Source organism: Limulus polyphemus, unplaced genomic scaffold (genome assembly GCF_000517525.1).
Source record: "Limulus polyphemus unplaced genomic scaffold, Limulus_polyphemus-2.1.2 Scaffold237, whole genome shotgun sequence".
In the NCBI taxonomy this organism is placed as follows: Eukaryota; Metazoa; Arthropoda; class Merostomata; order Xiphosura; family Limulidae; genus Limulus; species Limulus polyphemus.
In genome coordinates, this window is record NW_013665847.1 from 662,921 (window position 1) to 685,172 (window position 22,252).

The following is a 22,252-nucleotide window of genomic DNA, read 5'->3' on the forward strand; positions in this document are numbered from 1 at the left end:
TAAGCCAGTCAAGAAAAGGAGATAGAAAATGCTTTATACACTTTATGTACTTACAAATTCTATAACTAGAGAAGAAATAAAAAAGTAGAAGAAGTGTTGTGATTATCGTTAGTAAATTTTACTAAAGTAATTAGAAGATACCTATTTGATGAAGTCATAAATTATAGTTACTATCATAATTAAAGCACCTGAGAGCTACCTATTTAACTTAAGAAACTACAGGTAAACCAAATAATTTAGGATCATAAAAATGCGAGAACCCACGTATTAACGAGATTTAGTAATTTTTGAATAAATTTGTCTCTTGTTATGAAGGTCTAACGGTAATTTTGTTCTATATTTTCTAAACTAGATATTTTAAATTGAATGTAAAGAACACTATTTAGTGCAGACGGTAGATAAATATAGAACATTATATCAATTAACCAAAAAAATTAAAATATTTTAAAATTGTAAAATTGTTCTGATTTGTCGACTCGAGATAAACACGCATGCGTCCTTTGTATGTACGTAGTTCAGTAGGGGCGGGTGTTTCTGATCCGGTCAGAACTCACCTGAACTTATAGAGTGACGTTGATTCGGGGACGAAGAAGTGGGTGGAGGCAAACGATATAGTTTCCTGACAACTGCAAAGCACTTCACATCTGCTGCCAGATCCGTCAGAATGTGTGTCCGGCAACGCCTGTCCTGGATTATGATTCTGATTGTATTGGGGCTCTACAGCAACACAGGTAAGCCCAGTACAATCAAATAAAGAAGCGATTATTAATCAATAATACATTATTAAACTCATATGTTTTTCCTTAGCACATCATCCCACTTATAGCATGTATTATTTTATCCACTTTGTTTATTTGTAATAAGATAAGATTTGTATGTAATAGAATACTTGTTAATATATAGACATGGGACAGTTTAATACAGCTAATAATTTTTAAGCCCTTATTTTGCCTTATCTACCCGTCTGTTTGTCTTTTCGGATATTAACGCAAACACTCAGAGGTTATCTGCGCTAGCCGTCCGTAATTTTGATCTGACAGACGAGAGGGAAGACAGCTAGTCAGAAGCAGCACCACCAATTCTTTGGATATTCTTGTCTCTTCTCTGATCGAACAGTGTGATTTGACGGTTACCCTAATAACACACTCATGGCCCCAAAGTGCTTAGCTCGATTTTCGTTTTGTTTTGCGTTAACAACAGGTAAACTATAGAGTAGGAGTTATTGGTTTCTTTGTAGATTAAAATCACCATTAAAAGCATGCTTATATACTCTGTGAAAATTATTAGAAAAGGTGCATTTTAAGAACCGCTTTGTTCCTGAATGAGCATGATCGTCTGACTTTGTTAGTATCTAAAACTTTTAGAACCCATTCAGTGACAAGTGTGAAAACACAATTATTTCACTTGGTGATTTTGATCCTCGTACAACGAGCTCAACTTTTTAAAATGGTCCACGTGTTTTCAAGTTCCACATTTCTTTCAGACTGTCACTCTTTTACGTCAATTTCACGCTTATTAAGCTTTATTTTTGAGATATTATGAGATGGTGAAATAATACATTTACAAAAGCTGTCATTTTAATGAATTAATGACGTGTCTAGCGACAGTGATCTCTGAAATCAAATTAACAATGACTTTTTTCTAAAAGTTTTGTTAAAATTGATCCATATCTATAGAACAGCTTTATCTCAATGGGATATGTTTCAAAATAGTTTTCATCAAGGAAAAATTCTGATATATTTTTACTTCCCAAATGGTCCTTTGCTTAAAATCAAAATGTATTAGAAATACCAAAACAGCTGTATTTCGCAGTATCTACTAATTCTAACAATAATGATGAAATTGTAGATATTGAAACAGAATATGAAAACTCCTAAGGATCTAATAGAAGATCAATAATATACAATAGTTTATAGACCATAGATAACCACACGTTGTATTATGACTTCTAAAGTGTTTTGCTAAATATTAAGTAAATATGTTAAAGTGGAAAATAATACCATTTTTTCATAAACCCAAAACGACGGACAAGTTCAAAAGATGAGAAGAGAAATAAATCGGAAAGCACGTCTTAAATGTATTTTATCAAACTCACACATTAAAGGTGTGATTATACCAAATCAAATTCCAAGTTTTCTGCTTATGACTTATTGGTGATGAAAAGATAGCTAGACGAGTGACAGTGCCTAGAGTGTGTTATAGTTCTTTAAGTTTAGGTAGATGAAAATAATTCGATATGTTAATTCTTAAGCGTCGTGTAAGTAATTAATATTTTTCACCGATCAAAATGAAATGTTATAACAGATTCTAAGTTTCTCATTTGTTGAATGGTAATTGTGTTTGATTTTTTTAATAACTTGCAATACACTGAAAGTAAGGAATGTCTAATGAATAGACTGTGAAACGTAAAATGTACCAGTTGTTCCTGTAATAATAAAAAAATTAAAGTTATATTACAATAAGAGATGATAATAATTCGTTATGAAGTAACATTATTTCTGTTAAAAGATGGCTTATTCATATGTCTATTACAAGATGGCTTAGAAATGTTTCTGTTACAAAATAGTTTCGTAATATTTTTGTTATAACATACTATAGTAATATGTGTTGAAATTTATATTTTCAGTAAAATATTTGCTACAATACAAGATAGAAATATATCTACTAGAAATAGTTAGGTAAAATTTCGTTTTCTAAATGATGTAGTAGTATTTTTGTTAGAAATTAATCTGTAACAATTGTGTTATAAGACGATGTAGTACAATTTCTGTTACAGTATAATGTGATAATATTTTGTTAGAAGGCGACATGTTAATATATTTTTTAGACAATGGTATCGCAGCATATGTCATTTGCGATAATGTAGTACAATTTCTGTTACAGTATAATGTGATAATATTTTGTTAGAAGGCGACATGTTAATATATTTTTTAGACAATGGTATCGCAGCATATGCCATTTGCGATAATGTAGTACAATTTTTATAAAATATACTATTCATAAAAGAGACTATTCTTATGTAAATGCATGTTCAATAGAAATACGGTCTGGTTAAATGCTAGACAAGATCTCTTAGAAGAGTTGCCTTGTAGTTTCAGAGTATCTACTTTTCCAAATCTTTGTGGTTTATTACTTATCCTCAACAATTCAGTTTTATCCAAAGAAATGATTAATTTCATAAGCATTGTGTTATCACAATGTTTTCTAGGTTTTCAAGGAACTGTGTTATCTACAAGTTACGTAAGAGATGCATCTAAAACTTTTAAAACACGGAATGTTTGAATCTGAAAAGGTTTCTTTTTCAACAACTTCTATTGACATTAGTTATTGACAAAAACAGGTCAAACAATTCTAAGCATTACTAAGATTTCTATTCAATAAATAAAATTTGAATTTCATGTTGACAAAGAAAGCAACTAATTTCTATTGTGTTGCATTACTTTTAATCCTTTAGTTTTGTAAAATTCTTATTTTTATATGAGTCTGACTAGATAATAAGTCCGCGTGCTTATACTTGTGATTTATAGTATAGCAATAAATTTTATTATGTATATAAATTATTAAATTGGATACAAGTTCTTTCTAAAATGCTCAATTGGATTGGAATTTGGTAAACGTACTGTATAAGAAAGATGACTGAAATCATTATCATGGTCGTCTAATCAATTTCGAATAGTACAAGCGTGGTAGATTATTACATTATCGTTCTGAAAGACTTTTTGTTCAACAGAATAGAAATAGAACATGATCAGCGAACGTTCAAGGTAAAATAGCTATTACCTTCGTTGCGGCTTTTTCGAAGTACATCATTTTGTTTGAGGATTAAGAGGAAAGAACGGTTAATAAAGTAGAACGTTTTAACAATATAATTTTAAACATAGCATCATATATTATGCTCACTGTACCTTGAAAATGACACAGACATAAACGTTAATACTAAACTTGTACTCTAAAGTTTAAGTCATTTTTCAACTTAATATGACTTCTCTGATTTTTATTTCGCCATATATATAAATTAACACTACATTCAGAGTACAACTCTAGGTCTTATCCTCCTGTTTTTAAAGGAATCAATAAACTGTTTCTTTCCATATAACAACAGAACCTCAGACAGATTGTACTGTCGCAAAGTCATTCACTGTCCAATGTCCACCGGTGGGACAGCGGTAAGTATACAGATTTACATCGCTAGAATCCGAGGTTCGGTTCTCCGCGGTGGACACAGCCGATAGCCCAATGTGGCTTTGCTCTAAAAATAACAAATCCTGAGATTAGTAATACTTGGGCCTGGCATGGCCAGGTAGTTAGGGCACTTAACTCGCAATCTGAGGGTCGCGGATTCGAATCCCCGTCCCACCAAACATGCTCGCCCTTTCAGCCGTGGTAAAAGAGTAGCCAAATAGTTGGCGGTAGGTGGTGATGACTAGCTGCCTTCCCTCTTGTCTTTTACTGCTAAATTAGGGACGGCTAGCGCAGATAGTTCTCATGTAGCTTTGCGCAAAATTCAAAACAAACACATCATTGTCCAAAGTTTACAGTCTAAGTGCATCTGAATCTGGGTTTTCCTACTTGCATCTGGGATAAACAGCTTTCTAACTAATCGTCCTCCGCAAATATCCGGGCTTTTTAATTGTCATAGTCATGGTCCAATCCAATCACTATTGGCCAAGTGGAACACAATCTGGCGTCTGCTACACTTACAGTCCTGTCCATCGTCTTTCCTCCTGATCTGTCACCAGCTGTTCGAATCACACTCTTATCTAGTAAGAGACATATTTCTTCAGGACTGCTATCTTTGTTGACACTACAACAGATATATTTAAAAACAGCATTTCAATGACACTTAGTGGTAATGACACTTCTGATACTAATTTATGTGCCCCTTTGATAGTCGAAAAGGTCTTTGTTTTGCTAATTATTTTGCAAAATAACTGTGATATAAGCATATCTGTATGTTTATATGGTTCACCAATCTTTTAACACATCACCATAAAGATTACTGTAACCTTTGGCACTGTATTGTACTATAAATATCACTGTAATCTTTGGTACTGTATTCTACTATAAAGATTACTGTAATCTTTGGCACTGTATTCTACTATAAAGATTACTATAATCTTTGGCACTGTATTCTACTATAAAGATTATTGTAATCTATGGCACTTTATTCTACTATAAAGATTACTGTAATCTATGGCACTGTATTGTACTATAAAGATTACTGTAATCTTTGGCACTGTATTCTACTATAAAGATTACTGTAATCTTTGGCACTGCATTTTACTATAAAGATTACTGTAATCTTTGGCACTGTATTCTACTATAATGATTACTGTAATCTTTGGCACTGCATTCTACTATAAAGATTACTGTAATCTTTGGTACTGTATTCTACAATAAAGATTACTATATATTTTGGCAGTAGTACTAAACGACTAAAAAAAAATAGGTTTTTAACTTCAATGACAGCATTGAAAGGAGAAACTCCTGGTGTTGGTTAACATTAATAACTACGTTTTGAGAAGAGAACAGCCATAATAATTCTGTCAAATAGAAGTTTCTACTCATTACAATCTGTTAATGGGATACTGCCAAAGACTAGGATGATTTTTACGATAGAGTCGTTATAGAGCTCTGAAAATTTGAGATTCTTCTCTTAGCAGACTACAATAGCTGCATTGTAATAACAGAAACTTAATATCTTGAAACTCTATGGTAATGCTTTGTAAGAAGAAATAGAAAATCATAATATTCTATCGCATTGAAGTTTCATATTTGGCAGCACTAGCATAGGAATAAAACTTACATTCGTCGTGAAGGACAGTTAGAAATAGATATATAATTTTTAACGTGTAGCTGTGATGATCTTACAGAAAACAAATCTTAATACTCCTCCTCAAGCTGACGTTTTTATTAATATCGAACCTATATACTGTGTAGAGTATTACGCATATTGGATTATACCTTTAACGACTATAACTGTGACATTAAATATTGAAACTCTCAGCACCTTTGAGACATCTATTCAGTGTTTTCTTCCATATGAACATGATTATACGAGCAGAGAGACAACTTGAATTAATACAAAATAATATAGATTTAGTTTCCCGGAAAAATGCCAATGGAACAGATGTTTATGACATCGGTAAGACCGGGATCAGAGGCCAGGGATAAACCAGACGTTTGGTTCTCCGTTGTTTTTTAGTTAAACCTTCTTTGTAATTACGGTATGAGCTTAAGTAGCCCAAATGATCGACAGCACAATTTCACTGCTTTAGTAGACTATCCAACAGTAACGATAATGGTTACGAAACGTAAAATCTACTCTTCAGGTTGTGATATATTGCTTCAAAAAAAGTGTTTCTAGTTAGCCAGTTTTTCCTCCTTCATTTAGCTATTGATCTTAAGACCGACCTTCAAGATGAAGTTCATAGAAATACATTGATCTGAATAATATCTGTTATAGTTATTGATGCATATTACTCATACACGGACACTCCTATATATATATAATTGGTTTATAAACGAAATAGGTTGCTCAAATATTTAATGTCTTCTATAGATGAAATGTATACGGTTGCATTTCAACGCCATCTGTTTAGTGATATTAGGTATGTGTGGCTCCATATTAATAAGTAATATGAAGTAATTTGCTTGTATTTTACTTTGATCTTCACACACACACTTTGACCTCCCCTTCATATACTATAAACAGAAAAGAAGTAGTTAGAAAATTACTAAATGTAATTCTTTTCAAACCAGATATCCTCTGAAAATGTAACAAACATTCGACTCTCAGATCTCATTTTTTGTGAAAATTTTATTCACACCAAGTTAAAAAGATAGCATATTTATAATTCTGTAATATTTTGAAATATTTTAAGGGTTAGTACGAGATTCTACTTCAGAGATTACCATCCAATATTTCATTTTGTATTATGAATGAATGAAATGTTAGGCTTAGTTTCTTTCTGATAAAATAAGTTATTACGAAATTTTACTTCAGAGATTACCATCCAGTATTTCATTTTGTATTGTGAGTGAATGAAACTTTAGGCTTAGTTTCTTTCTGATAAAATAAGTTATTACGAAATTTTACTTCAGAGATTACCATCCAATATTTCATTTTGTATTGTGAATGAATGAAACGTTAGGCTTAGGATGTTCCTGATAGAATAAGTTTTGTTTTATCTTTTATTCTGGGATGTATTTAAAATAATTGGTATAAAAGCTCTAATAGCTAGACCTCATCACAACATACATATTTAATAAGTTTAGCTTTGAATTATCTCGCTCCAGTATATACTCTAAAACTAGATATGTATGTTCCTAGATCCTATTTTTGAGATTTGTGTAGATATTACTTCAAAGTGCAAATGATATTATCATACTTGTGTGTAGAGAAAAATAATAAAGGTTCCGTGAGAGTGCGCATACAACCATTAATATAATAACCAAATAACGGTAAAAAAAGGAATGAATATATATGTGTATATAACTACAGAGAAAATATTAAAGGAATTTTCGAGATATATTTACTAACAATTCCAGTCTGTATATGTTCACAGATCTCGCAGACCAACATCCTATGAACTTATAATAATATAGTTCACCTCTCTTAATCTGTACCTTTCCAGCTCCATGTAAGCTTTATCTGATTTGCCTTTATAGATTTTTATTGTTTCTTTTAATCCAGCTTTTCTTTATCTTTTCAAAGGTCCGCGAAAACTTTATGCTTAACTCTGTCCGTGATTTTAGTCTACTAAAAAACTAACAAAATCGGTGGTTGATATATTACAAAAAATTGTTTGTTTGAAGTTAAGCACAAAGCTACATAATGGGCTCTCTGTTCTCTGTCCACCACGGATATCGAAACCCGGTTTCTAGCGTTGTAAGTCCGAGACATACCACTGTGCCAATGGGGGGAGCAAGAAATTAAAAGCAATGACTTCGTTGTATTTAATTGAAAGTGAATATTGATTTTAATTAAACGATTGATTTTTTAAGCCTTCAAACTGCCAGGAATAAATAATGTAACAAAGTAAACCATACTGTGGCGATGGAACAGTAAATCACTGGTTGTGTTTAGCTATTTACTGAGGAGAATTATATGATGATATAATCAAATTATGTCACTGAGCAATGTAACAAAGTAAACCATAATTTGGCGGTGGAACAGTAAATCACTGGTTGTGTTTAGCTATTTACTGAGGAGAATTATGTGATGATACAATCAAATTATGTTACTGAGCAAGACTTTCAAAGATACAGATATTTTTGTCATATGATCATGCTTGGGACACTGTGGCTCGAGTCAGGACGGATCATTATGATCGAGGGAATTCTAGTGTCATGAAGATTCTGTTTCAGTATTCATCATTTGAAATTCTTAGTATTTATATATACCAGAGAAGAGGCTGGTCTATAATTTCAAATTTTCGGTTTTTATTATTTTTTTCAACATTCCTAGTATCGTAAAGGTTCTGTGATTGTGTTTTTCATCATTCATGTAATTTTATACTTCTGTTAGTTGTTGAAGCTTAAAACTATGTTTAACATTAAGTCAGGTTATATCGTAATTGCAGATTTTTCAGGTAATATTGCAATAAAAATATTCATTAATAGCACGATTTTATCCATATAAGTCGCTAATTCACCCTTACTGGCCAAGTGAATCGTCCTACACCTGGGTCGGGTCACAATGCATCAATTCGACTTTTTTTTTCATATATAATAATGAAATATCAAATGTTTGTTATTTCCACCTAAGAAGTACCAGCTGCCATTTAAAGGTCACTGCGTTGAAAAAACAAAAAACAAATATATATATTATCCGTTGTGCCTCAGTGCCCTCTACCGGCTATGAGTCTATTTCTACAGATACTTCATACACGTCTTAGTTATCATTTTGTTGCTGTTTCTTTGTTTTTGTTAGCTTTTTTTATCTACTTATCTCATGTGTATAGTGATTTTTGTATTATATGCATAATGTAAGTGTATAATTCTTATTATTTTAATTAGTTTATGTTTTATTGGCAGTAACTACTTTCCCATAACTAACCGCAAAAGGTAAATGGTGGGCAGCTTAAAATGGTGACATTGTTCGTTTGAACACTTTTATCTTCTTTTACCTTTGATTTTGTTTTGTTTGTAATTAAGCACAAAGCTACACAGTGAGCTATCTGTGCTCTGCCTAATAAGGGTATCAAAACCCGGTTTCTAGCGGCACATATCGCTGTGCCAACGGGGGCTTTACCTTTTGAATAGGGGTTTGTAAATATACATTAGTCTCGTAGATAGTGTATCCCCACCATTGAACGAATCCTAGTTTCTCAGATATATTGTCTTCTATAGGATATACTCTAACATACGCCCCATGAATTATATATTTTTTTCTTTACTCTTATATCTATGTCATGCTATTTGTTTTTGGTCAAGCTGTTTCATTTTACAAAACATTCATGGTTTTTCATTACACTCGCTTTCTTTTTCATTTTAGATTTAGCATATTTTGTTTGTTTTAGAGCAAAGCCACATAGGACTATCTATTGTGTTCACCGAGGCGAATTGAATTCCGTATTTTAGCCTTTTTATTACGTAATCTTACCGCTGTCCGATCGGGGGACATTAAATTTAACACAATTAGTTTAAAAAAGAAAGCAAAGTATGTAAAATCCAAATAGTTAATGTACTTACACCAAATTTATTACCTTAGCATTTGTTTATTTTCAGAAACTTTTTGAACATCAAATGAAATAATTTTCTTGGGGAAGTTTATTTTTGTTAAAAATAAGCAACCGGTCTGCATCATTGAAATTGTTTCAAGAAATTTGTGAAACATTCTAATTAGACTTATAGTACTTACTTTAGATTTTAACTAATTTTAATATCGTAATGCTTAACAGCCTTTTATATATATTTGTTATATATGTTTTATTGACAAACCACAGCTATTTCAAGAAAAGCGTTATAATTCTATTTTTCTGATAAAAGCATTTACAAATTGGATTTGAGTGAGACAAACATATAGAATTATTACAATGTCTCTTATACGGATGATATATGTATATATATATATATATATATAAAGAAAATTTCGAAAAACAGATAAAATCCTTTCAAGAAAATATATTACATCAATTTGGCTTTCAATTATTATGTGGTTCGCAACATAGTTCTGCTTATTTGATTTAACAGAGAATAGCATGCTGAAAGGTCTGCATCCTACATCTCCCACCCACACTTCTAGCAAGAAACTATGAAAAAAGATGGCACGCCAACAAATATGTTCCACAGGATGGCAGTAGCGTAGCCAATAAAGGTTTTCTTTCTTTATATAGACTACTGCTGCCTGTTGAAATTTCTGGAGAATGTTTCTCCGGTCTTTTTGTAGTAAACTATGTTTTTTGACCGACAACCTTCAGAAATAGCGAGAATCAATTAAATATATATATATATATATACAAAATGGCCACTTAAATTGTTCTTATCAAATTCTAGCTGATTTTGAAGACTTCTGACAAATTGTTACTCCTAAAGAAGTTTCTTGAACGACATAATTGTCTAACCGAAAAGTTTGCCATAATATGCCATGGCACAGAAGCAAACTATTAGGAATATTGTAAATATACACATTATGCCTAAACCATTCGATTCTATTGTTGCTGGTTATATTTCGTAGAACAACAAAGTATTAGTCGTTTATATTCGTTAGATGGGGAGTTTATTTAAAAGAAATCGTTCTCTTCCCTTTTGCAAACTTTTGTCAATTGTTAAGTTTTATGTAACAACACTTGAGATCACTGTATTTTAGTTTTCAAAAAACACAACACAACAATAGACAAATCTAGTTACTCCTGACACGTCCTAAGATAGGCACTTGTTATACCTAAATAATTCCCAGCATACCACTACAACACACATTCGTTATGACGGTATGGTAAAAATCTCTCACCACAAATAGCAATCATTACATCAAAGTAGTAACTAACACCCCATTACAATAGACATTCGTTATGTCCAAATACTACCAAACATACCACTACAATAAATACTTATTATATTCAGTTGCTCCCCAGTAAACTACTACAATAGACATTCGTTATGTTCAAGTACTCCAGAACATCGTTACAGATCGCAGACGTCATGTCAACTGCTTCATCCAGAACACATCTACAAAAAAGCTAAAAAATAAGCTATAGTACACATTCCACTATACTATTAAAAATATTTGTTGTAAAGTTTCTTCCCTTACTACAAACTACAACAAAAATATATTATGACCAAGAACTTCCTTCAAATTATCTTTACAAGTCACATATATTATGCTTAAATTCGCTCTGCAAGACACAACTTTAAAATGCTCGCGTTATCTCTCGTCATCCCCCTTTAGTACATCACCATCAAATGTATGCACTATTTTAAATACTTTATCTAATACTATACTGCAAAATGCTTTGCTTCTTCGTTTGTTGTTAAGCAAAAAGCTACTTCAAAGTAAACACATTATTACTACTAGAATGTGACAAAAATATTGGAAACATTGGATAAACATATAGTCCATATATCTATGAAGTATTTTACGTCTTTGCTTCAGAGTAAACACATTATTGTTACTAGAGTTTGAAGAAACATATTATAAACATTGGACACACATGTAATCTATATATCCATAAAGTATTTTACGTCTTTACTTCAGAGTAAACACATTATTGTTTACAGAGTGTGAAGAAAGACACTATAAACATTGGACACACATGTAATCTATATATCCATAAAGTATTTTACGTCTTTACTTCAGAGTAAACACATTATTGTTTACAGAGTGTGAAGAAAGATACTATAAACATTGGACACACATGTAATCTATATATCCATGAAGTATTTTACGTCTTTACTTCAGAGTAAACACATTATTGTTTACAGAATGGGGCCTTAGGTTTTCAGAAATACGTTCATGTTTTAAGTGAAACATAACAATATACGCTGGTTGAGAAATCTTCTTTTGCTTCAAGCAAAACGTTTTAGTAACATATAATTAAAGGCGGGTATTAACTATTCTCTGCGACTAATACATCACTAGTGATGAGTTTTGCTTTCTGTTTCAAATATGAAGATTTATTTTAGATTTATCTTGATTAACTGAGGTTAAAATCCCTAATTAACGTATTTCACAAACGTGTTAAGTTTGTGGAAGTCACATGATCTGTATGACATCATTCTTCATGACTGAGGTATTATAAGAAGACAAACTCAGGGATATAACCACAAGCAACTAATTATTCAAGCGAGATAATTGGGTATTCACGTCTAATGGGCGAAATTGTTGTAATTCAAACGCTGTAAACGTTTGTAAAAATAGACTCGAGAACCAGAATAATCCATCATTACCAATTAACTAGTACAATTATATATTTTGAGTAAAAAACGCTGATAGTTTTATATGAACATTAAGTGTAGTACGAATATCGCTTTGTTTTAGCATTCCAGGAAAATAACATTAGACGTTTTTTTTCTTATGAAAAGGCCTCAGTTAAAATTTTAGGAAAATATATTCATGTATTAGATAGCATAAATCAAACAGAACTCTGATTTCTCTAATCAAACTTTTTCTGATTTCACATTCTTCTACTTTAAATATTTTTGACAAAATTTATTTTCCCCTTAGAGTATATCCTTTACAAAAGTAAATTCTAAAATGAATTACTCGATGAATTTATTTTCCCCTAGGATACTTGAATTTCAAAAATAAATCTTAGTAAAATGAATTACTCGATAATCTATAGTTTTCTCTATACTAGATTCTTCTTTAAAAACTCTTCTGAACAATCTCAAACTAAGTTATTCCCCTTAAAAACCCTTCTGAACAATCTCAAACTAAGTTATTCTCCTTAAAAACCCTTCTGAACAATCTCAAACTAAGTTATTCTCCTTTTTTGTACTAAAACATTTGCTAATTAATATTATTTCAAAATAAACCCTTATTTTTGGTGAATAATTTTAGTCTGTAATTCCAGATATTCTAATCTAAATGCATAGTCAATAAATAAATTAATAAACAGTGGTTTCAGTTAAATTTATCTTAAATTTGTCCGTTGTAAATAGACAACGGATAATTATCATTCTTTAATATCGGGCTGTCCAGCTTCACATCAGTGGTAGGACATAATACTAATTAATATCGTAGATTCAATAATTCTGTTCGAATGCCGAAACATTAACATCTGTCCACCGTACTTTGTGATAATTAATCTGAGTAATATGTGGATAATACTTTGTCTCCTTAAAATATGAACTAATGTTTTTTCTTCTTTTTTTAGTTCCATAGTTAAATTTTAGTTTTAACTAAAGAACCTTCCTGTACCCGGATGAAATTTAGTAGCCAGTTGAACGGCCATGCTTTATTTAATACATTGGTGATCAAAAAGGGACGTTATCACCTCATGGAAATTACAGAAGACCTATAAGCAACAGTCAGTATTTCAACAACCCAAACTGCTATCCATCTTAGAGCCAAACAATGAATAATCAACTACGGTGCTTAATTAAAGCCATTTACAAATACAAGGTGATCAAAATAGAATAAATGCATCATTCTAAGCTATCAACTGCTATGCTTAATTGGGTACTTGGACTTAATGTTTCAAAACGAAAGTACGCACTCAATAAACTAATGACAAAGATTAAGAAATCCACATAAGAAATTATGTTTTATACAGGGGAAAATAAGATTAAGGGGAGGAATACCCACGCACGCAAAATAATTTATACCCATTATAGACCGAACTTTATTTCTGTTCTCCAGAAACATAAAATATGAATGAACGGGGGATTATCAAAGAACACAAAACAAATTTGCACCTACTACAGACTGAATTTTATTTTTGTTGTTAGGAGACACAAGATATGTTTAAGAGGAGAAGTATCCACGCACACAAAGTATATATCCTCGTTAGCAACCCAGCTTGTTTCTGTTGTCAGTGGATACAGGATGCTTTGTAAAGAAGAGTTTGAAAACGAAAACATTTGCCTTCTGTAAAGATAAAAGTTGTAAATTACAGCTGATGAGCGATAGAGGAGGATTACACGTCAAGATTAAAGATCGTTATCTAGAAAATGGCATCAATCATAACTGTCTTCCTATATGTAATCTCCGTCTGCCTACAATACATTGACTACAGTAGCCCTTAACACCTCATGTCATAAATGAAGAAATGTCTGATATTTTGCTTTCTCCCCATTAAATACCACATTTCTTATTAAATCGGGACACATTTCTTTATTAAACCGATATTTTTTCATGTCTTGATACCTTAGGTTTTAAGGCTTGTTTTACAAAAATGTGTGTGTGTTACCTTTTCTTCTCTTCACATTTTTGTTTGCACTGTTTCCTAAAATATAATTATGTCCGAGTAATGTGTTTTATACAAATTCATTAGTGTTATTATCATTTCGAACCCATACAAATTGTCTGTTGTTTTTTTTTCAAATCACTTGTGTTCGTATTCAAACGGACGATGAGTTTTGAATGGTTTAATAAAGGCCTTATTACGTGGTGAACATCGTGTTGAATGTATATTTTATTGAAAATTACCAACGTTTCACACAGTGACTACAAAGCAGACTTCAGGGACGTCTACATTCAGATGAATTTACTTTTGATCTCTAGAACAGTACTGGGATTATGCAGATATGGCAGAAAAACGGACTATTGTACATCATGAAATCAATATATTTAACTGTTAAGTAATATGGAGGAGATGAAGATATATGCTCAATGAATATCATAATATAATACACAAATTATAATAAGCACAATGTTACAATGTTATCATACCAATATGTAGATGGAATGAGGGATCCTTAGAAAGAAATGGGATCCCCCCCATCTATGCAGTGGTAAATGTATCATATTTCTAAGAAGATAATATCATTAAATATCCAAGGTTTCAATCTCTCGTGCAGTAGTGTGATAAGTATTGAATAAATGTGATGTACACTTAAAGTCATGTTATAAGTATTGTAGGGATGTGATGGTGTGGTGAATATGGCAGCAATTTGACGAGTACTGCAATGGTGGGATGAATATGGCAGTAATTTGACGAGTACTGCAATGGGGGCGACGAATATGGTAGTAATATGACTTGTTCTGCAATGGTGGGATGAATATGGCAGTAATATGAGGAATATTTCAGTACAGTAATGAATACTGCAGAAATATGAAAAGTAATGCAGTGCTGTGATTAATGTTGCAGTGTTATGAGTATTGCTATTGTGTGATTATTATCGCAGCGGTGTGGTAACTATTGCAGGGCTATGATAATTGGCATGGTGTTATGATCATTGCAGTTTTTTTTAACACTGCAGTGGTTTGATGAATACTGAAGATGAAGGGAATAATGCCATGGTTTTAAGTGTACTGCAGTGATGTAATGAGTATTACAATGATGTGATATCTTTTGTTAAAATTTATTGTAATAATAGAAAATCACAGAAACATTGCAGTAGCGAATTGAAAGTAGGACTAAATGCTATTCACCTTCAGTCATGCAAGCAAATCTTATACCAATACTTTGTTCTATGTAGGCTACCATTACTGAGTTTTGTAAACGGTAAAACTGCATTTCATCATCAATCCGTTTAGGTGTTGCTTCTTTCTTTCTTTGGTTTACTTTATAATTAAACAAAATATTAATCTATTAAGCACATCATATACTTAGGTTAATAAGCCATTCATGGGACTAAACTAAACATAAAACTTAACTATCCTCATAGTGATGTGTGCTTGTTTTGTTAATGTGGATTATCTTAAAGTATCATTCGTTTTGCGCAATAATCACTCTTAAATATATATATAAATATATATATATATATACATTTCAAACATTATATTTGGGCCACTTGGAGTAATAATTAAAGGTATTTTGTGCAGTAAATCGTTATTGCACAAAATACTTATCGATACAATGCTACATCTAGCGGCAAGCATATCAATATAAACAGACAGAAACGGGCATTTTTATTTTAGCAATGAAGTTCATTGTTTTATGAAAACGATCATTGTAACAGTAAATCTAGTACTTATCACGTTTATACTGAAATGCCTGAAGTTCATGCACCAGCTTTAAATAGCAGTCTATAAGTAAGCTCGTAATTCTGAGCACTGAACAATTTTTCCTTTCGAGATGAGTGAAATAAAACAGTGATTATAAATTAAGCTCAAGTCTTAATTCGATAATATTCTTCTATACAGCATACTTCTATGTTAACTTTAACTTCTGTCATCAGTAAAGTTGTGTCGTAAACCAGGAAAACATTACGGTGAAATCCGTGTCTATAAGATTATCTTAAAAATCTAAATCACCAAATTGCAAAGTAACTTTGTCTGCGCTAACGAGTTTCTGATATAACGGCCCGGCATGGCCAGGTGGTTAGGGTTCTCGACTCACAATTTGATGGTCACGGGTTCGAATCCCCATCCCACCAAATATGCTCGCCCTTTCAGCCGTGGGGGCGTTATAATGAGACGGTCAATCCCACTATCGTTGGTAAAAGTGTATCCCAAGAGTTGGCGGTGGGTGGTGATGACTAGCTGCCTTCCCTCTAGTATTTCACTACTAAATTAGGGACGGCTAACGCAGGTGGCCCTCGTGTAGCTTTGCGCGAAATTCAAAACAAACAAACAAAAATTCTGATATAAGACTGAACTCATGAACGCCATTTATCCGCATAATATTTTGGGTGCTAAATAAGTGAACGATTCAAATAAAGGAGAGAATTTCAATTTGATCACTTATTTCCTGACACTTTATCTTAAGATATTAACACTTCCAAGAAAGTTTCATATCTTCTCCAGGAAATTCGTTCTTCTGATAACTTAGAAGCATACCCTGTGACAAAATATCAATAATAAAATTATTTCTGAGAACATTTTGGCAATAATATTAGAAAATAAAAGCTCTTTACTCTCTAGATAAAAACAAAAACATTTTATTACAGCCAACGTTTCGTCATTGCAGGCTTCATCAGAATTGGTAGCACAAAAACTACTACTAATAATAATAATAATACCCCTGATGAAGCCGCAATGACGAAACATTATTTTCATTATTACCTTAGGAATAAATGTCGTTTTATCCTAACTTTACTGCCAAAATGTCTACATCCATCCAGTTTATTCTACAAATTCTGAAATACAACAAAATATTTCTGAGAACTTGACGAAGTAATAGATTTCTATATCATTTTGTCGACTACTGAGATATTTCCTCTATTTTTCTTCCAGTGGCTGTTCAGAGGAGGACAAATGTCAGTTTAATGAACGATAACCCTGAAAATAGAGTGTTAAGATTGATCATTCAAGGTAAGAACTTTATGTGTGAAAAATGTATATAAAATTAGGCTTAAATAGCATAATCTGAGTATTATGCAGCGAGGACCTATTTACTCTGGTCATGTAATTACAGCTTGCAGTTCAAATAATCGTTTGAACTTTACCATATGCTCACTTTACTTTAATCTGAATGACTCGCTCTCTCGCAACTTGTGGAAATTGCTTATAATTGTAGTTAATTTATTTTTTTTTTGCACGTGAAATGTTTCAATGGAATACGTTATGAAATATCCAGTTCACAACGGAGTTGATCTCTCAGTATAGTGAAGAATGGTGAAACAACTAGTCTCTAATCAAGACGTAATAAATGTAAAATAGTTTACTTCTAGTGAATTGCCGTTTTCAGTGAAAATGCACAGGAAACAACATCGACGTTCGCGCTCTTGTTTTCAACGGTCGTTTACAAACTTTTAAATGAATTCATACAGCCAATCCTCAGGCCTCTCCTTCTCTCACACATACACCAAAACCTCTTGATTCTCTATTTTTGAAACATTCTATTGACTCCTTACAGTTTTTTCTTTCTGTTGTATTTTGTGTAGTTCAAAAACCTACTTTAAAATTTTAAGTCGTTTCGTCAAAAATTATGCGAAAAATTAAAAAATGGAATAGACATAGATGCGTACAAGTGTGAATTACTGTATTAAACTATGGAGTAAAAGTACATTTCCAAATACTAACGACAAAAGAGTAAAACCTCGCAATTTAGTTGTTACAATGACTGTTTTTGTGGTTTTAATTAAATGAATCTTTCAAAATCAGATTAAAAACTATTTTATTTGTCATTGAAAAAATAAACATGGTTTGGAAGACTTATACGACATTAAGAGCATTCAGTAATGGGGCATTGCAAGTAAATTAACATAAGAATTTCCGATAAATCCATATAAAACCCATCGACTTCTAAGCTATATATGTACCAAAATGCTTGTTGTTGATAGGGTCCTTAATAACACATGAGTAACACAACAATAGTTTCGACACATCTATCGTCAATATTCCAATTACACCTATTAATTATTGCTTGGGGTTCCCGTGTATTTTACATATAAAATTACTGAATTCATCTAGTTATTTTGGTTTGTTTTTCACGATAAGTTTTGTAATTGGCAATAACATAAAATTACTCAATATGAAGCAGTACGTGGATCCCTACGTGTAATGAGATGTACAAAGACAAGTTGGTAACCTGAAGTTTGAACTAATTCAATTTTGTCCTTTCACGAATGTGTGTGTACCTTATATCAAATAATCTTAATGGTCTAAACGAATCACTTAGAGGAAAATGATATACATGTATAGTGTGGAAAGGTCTGTATGTATTGCCGTTTAAAATATAAATCATCTTTATATTTGCTTTTCTTCTTTCAATAAGACTGACATGCTTCATTTATAGCCTATACAGACAACCTCCTCAATGACCTTCAACGGCACCCAACCAGTCAGTTAACTTCAACACAAGTGGCGCTATTGAAGGAACGTTTGGATGATCTTCACGAACACATAGCTGAACATCCAGCACTTCTTCAGAGCAGACTGTGGGTGGGCAAGCAGAAACCGACGTTTATTCCCAACATCAGCCATTTTAGACACATTGAAAATGGGGTAATTACGACGACTATAACTCATATAACTGTGAGGTAGCTGAGCTCCTGTTTACATTGTTATATGTACGTTGATGTTAGGTAGCTGATCTCCTGTTTACGTTGTTATCCGTCAGTTTATATGAGGTAGCTGATGTCCTGTTACATTGTTATCTGTGAGTTGATGTGAGGTAGCTGATCTACTGTTTACATTGCCATTTGTCAGTCTATATGAAGTAGCTGAGCTCTTGTGTACATTGTTATCTGGGAGTCGATGTAAGATAGCTGATCTCCTGTTTACATTGTTATCTGTGAGTCGATGTGAGGTAGCTGAGCTCCTGTTTACATTACTATCTATGAGTGGATATGAGGTAGCTGATTTCCTGTTTACATTGTCATCTGTACGTCCATGTGAAGTAGCTGATTTCCTGTTTACATTGTCATCTGTACGTCCATGTGAAGTAGCTGAGCTCCTGTTTACATTGTTATTTTAAAGTTTATTTAAAAGTATAGGAAACTATTACCGTGAGTTGTTTATTATGTTAGCACATAGCTCACAAAGTATTTTTTAAGGTGCAATAATTAAACCAACCTCAGATGTCAAGTTTGCCTAGAGTTACAACTTCACATCTTACAACATATTTTACGTGTAACAACGTAGCAAAGAAAAAAAAACAAAAAAACATGCCGACTGTATTTATAATTTAGGCAACTAATTTTAACAAAGTGACATCACCTTCGTTTACAACATGAGCCGGTCACGACCCCCTATCAAAGTTAATGACGATAATTCCCGTTTTATTGGGATTAAAACTGTTATAAATAAATTAAGTAGTAGTATTTTTCGCTTTTAAAAAGACAAGTAGCACAAGAAAATAAAAACTTTAAACTTTAACGTTTTAAGTTTACGGGCGAAGATATTAACAACTAGGGAACCCAACTGATGAAACAATGCATTCTATTGTTTAAGTAAGAACTTAAGAAAATTACATTTAAGTAGCTATACTCATTACCAGGCTGATTTTTAGTTTCGTTCTAAGAAGATAGTTTGCTCTGATCTGAAGTTGATAATACTTTCCTTAGTTTGATCGCTCGGAAATGGGAAACTCGGGGAACAGAAAGATGAAAAGGGGGTCCACTTATCCCTCTGAGGAAATCTGCAGTACGGAGACCAACTGGTTACAAGTTAACATTACCACTGACCTTTATAACAAGCCTGTGGAGGTAATTCAACAAGAAGACCTTGGTCAATATGTTTTTTCCTTCACGTGCACGACAGTACATGGACCTTGTCGTGGAATATCGCCTCTGTAAGTGGCGCCATCTCGTATGCAATGTTATTACAATGTTTTAAAAATTTTATGAACATTTGTATGATATTTTAAAAAATTTGTATATAAAAATATAATTATTATCTTATCAATATAAATAATAAAGCACTTTTAGAATTCTCTCTTATCATAAAGTTCATTACGGTAAAGATATTTTCGAGTCTTGTGTTTTTAAACTTACCTGTTGCAAGATCAGTAACTGTTACACTGGGATTCATTACTTTTGAGTATATAACATCGTTTTTGTAATTTGTGCTTCCGTTATTACTTGATTTTGATGTATTACAGCATTTATAAACACACATATTCAACCTTAAGTATATAGAGTTTTTATTTATGTGTATAAACACTTTTAAATTAGCATATACATTTTATATTCAATACGACACTATTTATTCTTTCTTGTTGTTTGCGTTTCTTTAGGTACGAGAGTGAATGTACTGAAAGGCTTGGTTGGGTGTACATGTATCATCGACGTCAAGATTCTCCAGAAAAAAGAGCTCAATGGGGACCCGTGGCTGTTCCTAATCACTGCGCGTGTAAAATAACCCCTCGATTTTTTCCTGAAATGTGAATCCGTATTACTACAGGACAACACCTTATGATCTTCATTAAATCATGGGTGTTGTAGTCACTCTACTTTTGTTCTCTCCGCTCAGGTCCCTGATGTCTATTTAAAAATTATAACCACCAGAAAAAAAAGCTCATAAATTTCTTATACAGACTAACATTGTGTGTAAAAGATATATGTTGTTTTTGTTTTGTAAAATTATTATTTAATTTGAAATCTTATTGAATATCTTCACTATAATAGCCTGTAAACTCCTGATTAATACCTACCTCTTTAAAAAAAACTGTTTGCAGCTTTCTCATAAATGTATTTGTTTAGTTCAATACGTAGTGCGAAATATTGTCTATAGATGGCAGAACATTGTACTAATGTTTTGAAATAGTAATAGTATATTAATAGAAATAGTTTGAAAAATAATAAATGCGTTGTAAGCAATGGAGTAAATATATTGTGAGTACTAAAACTGTATTTTTATGTCTAAATAATAGACATTTTTCTTGCTTTTGCAAATCTTAAATGCGTTTATACCTATTTCATTGTGAATTATTAAATATTGCATTCTCATAATTTTTGAATTATTTTATACTAATCAAAGTTCCACCTAAACTAAAAAAATACTGAAAACACATAATGAGTTTCGGATGACTTGTATAAAAAAATTTTCCTAAGTATCTAAATTAGAAATGGAATTTTTTTAATTTTTACATCAAGCTGAGGACAAAAAGATGACTTTACTAACTAAGTATAGCAGTAAATTAAAGATACACAAAAATTATAGCCACTTTCTAAAATCTTTTTTTTTTCTCATAGCTAAATACGCTGAATTAACACGAATGTTCAGAAACTACAATATTCTGCTGTACTGAACAATTTTACTTTCAAATTTAGACGATGACAATATATTTATTAATAGGTGAAAGACTTGTTTATGAAATTAAGCCTTCTATTTAGTATTATTCTCCTTTTGATGCTATAATATACATGTATATTGAAAACATGACACTAAACAATGTGGTTACTTTGTTATTTTACACTCTTTTTGGCTGACCAAGTTTTACTTAGCCTTATTGCTAATAATAGATATATATATATACGAATGTATCATTTTATCTAAAGGAAGTAGAACATTTCTAGTTGTAATTTGAAATGTCATATCAATCATAATCTCACAAAAGTAAAAAGTTTAAAATAAAACACACAACCTATGTTATTTATTTTATAAGATAAGTACCCTTCTATGCAACATTGGAACAGAAACCACAGATATATACAGTTATTTGATGAACACGCAAACGAAGATGGCACGCAAAGGGTTTTCGTTGAATTCGTACCAATATAGTAACTAGTCACCTAGAAAATCGTAAAGAAACTGTTT

The 22,252-nt window shown here is 31.9% G+C and overlaps 1 protein-coding gene across 1 annotated transcript; it reads left to right on the top strand.

The window, feature by feature from the left end:
* The first annotated feature begins 655 nt into the window (after positions 1–655).
* On the top strand, positions 656–21,337 carry LOC111085104. Its single transcript, XM_022382282.1, has 5 exons — positions 656–731; positions 17,285–17,362; positions 18,789–18,997; positions 20,059–20,285; positions 20,730–21,337. Exons 1-5 carry the CDS (start codon positions 665–667, stop codon positions 20,878–20,880), a joined length of 732 nt encoding a protein of 243 aa, XP_022237990.1. The 5' UTR covers positions 656–664; the 3' UTR covers positions 20,881–21,337.
* Positions 21,338–22,252: the final 915 nt, after the last annotated feature.

Coding starts and splice junctions, on each gene's coding strand:
- LOC111085104 (XM_022382282.1), top strand. CDS start 665: ATGTGTGTCCGGCAACGCCTGTCCTGGATTATGATTCTGATTGTATTG. Junction 17,363..18,788: donor GTTAAGATTGATCATTCAAG/GTAAGAACTTTA, acceptor CTTCATTTATAG/CCTATACAGACAACCTCCTC. Junction 18,998..20,058: donor TTAGACACATTGAAAATGGG/GTAATTACGACG, acceptor TACTTTCCTTAG/TTTGATCGCTCGGAAATGGG.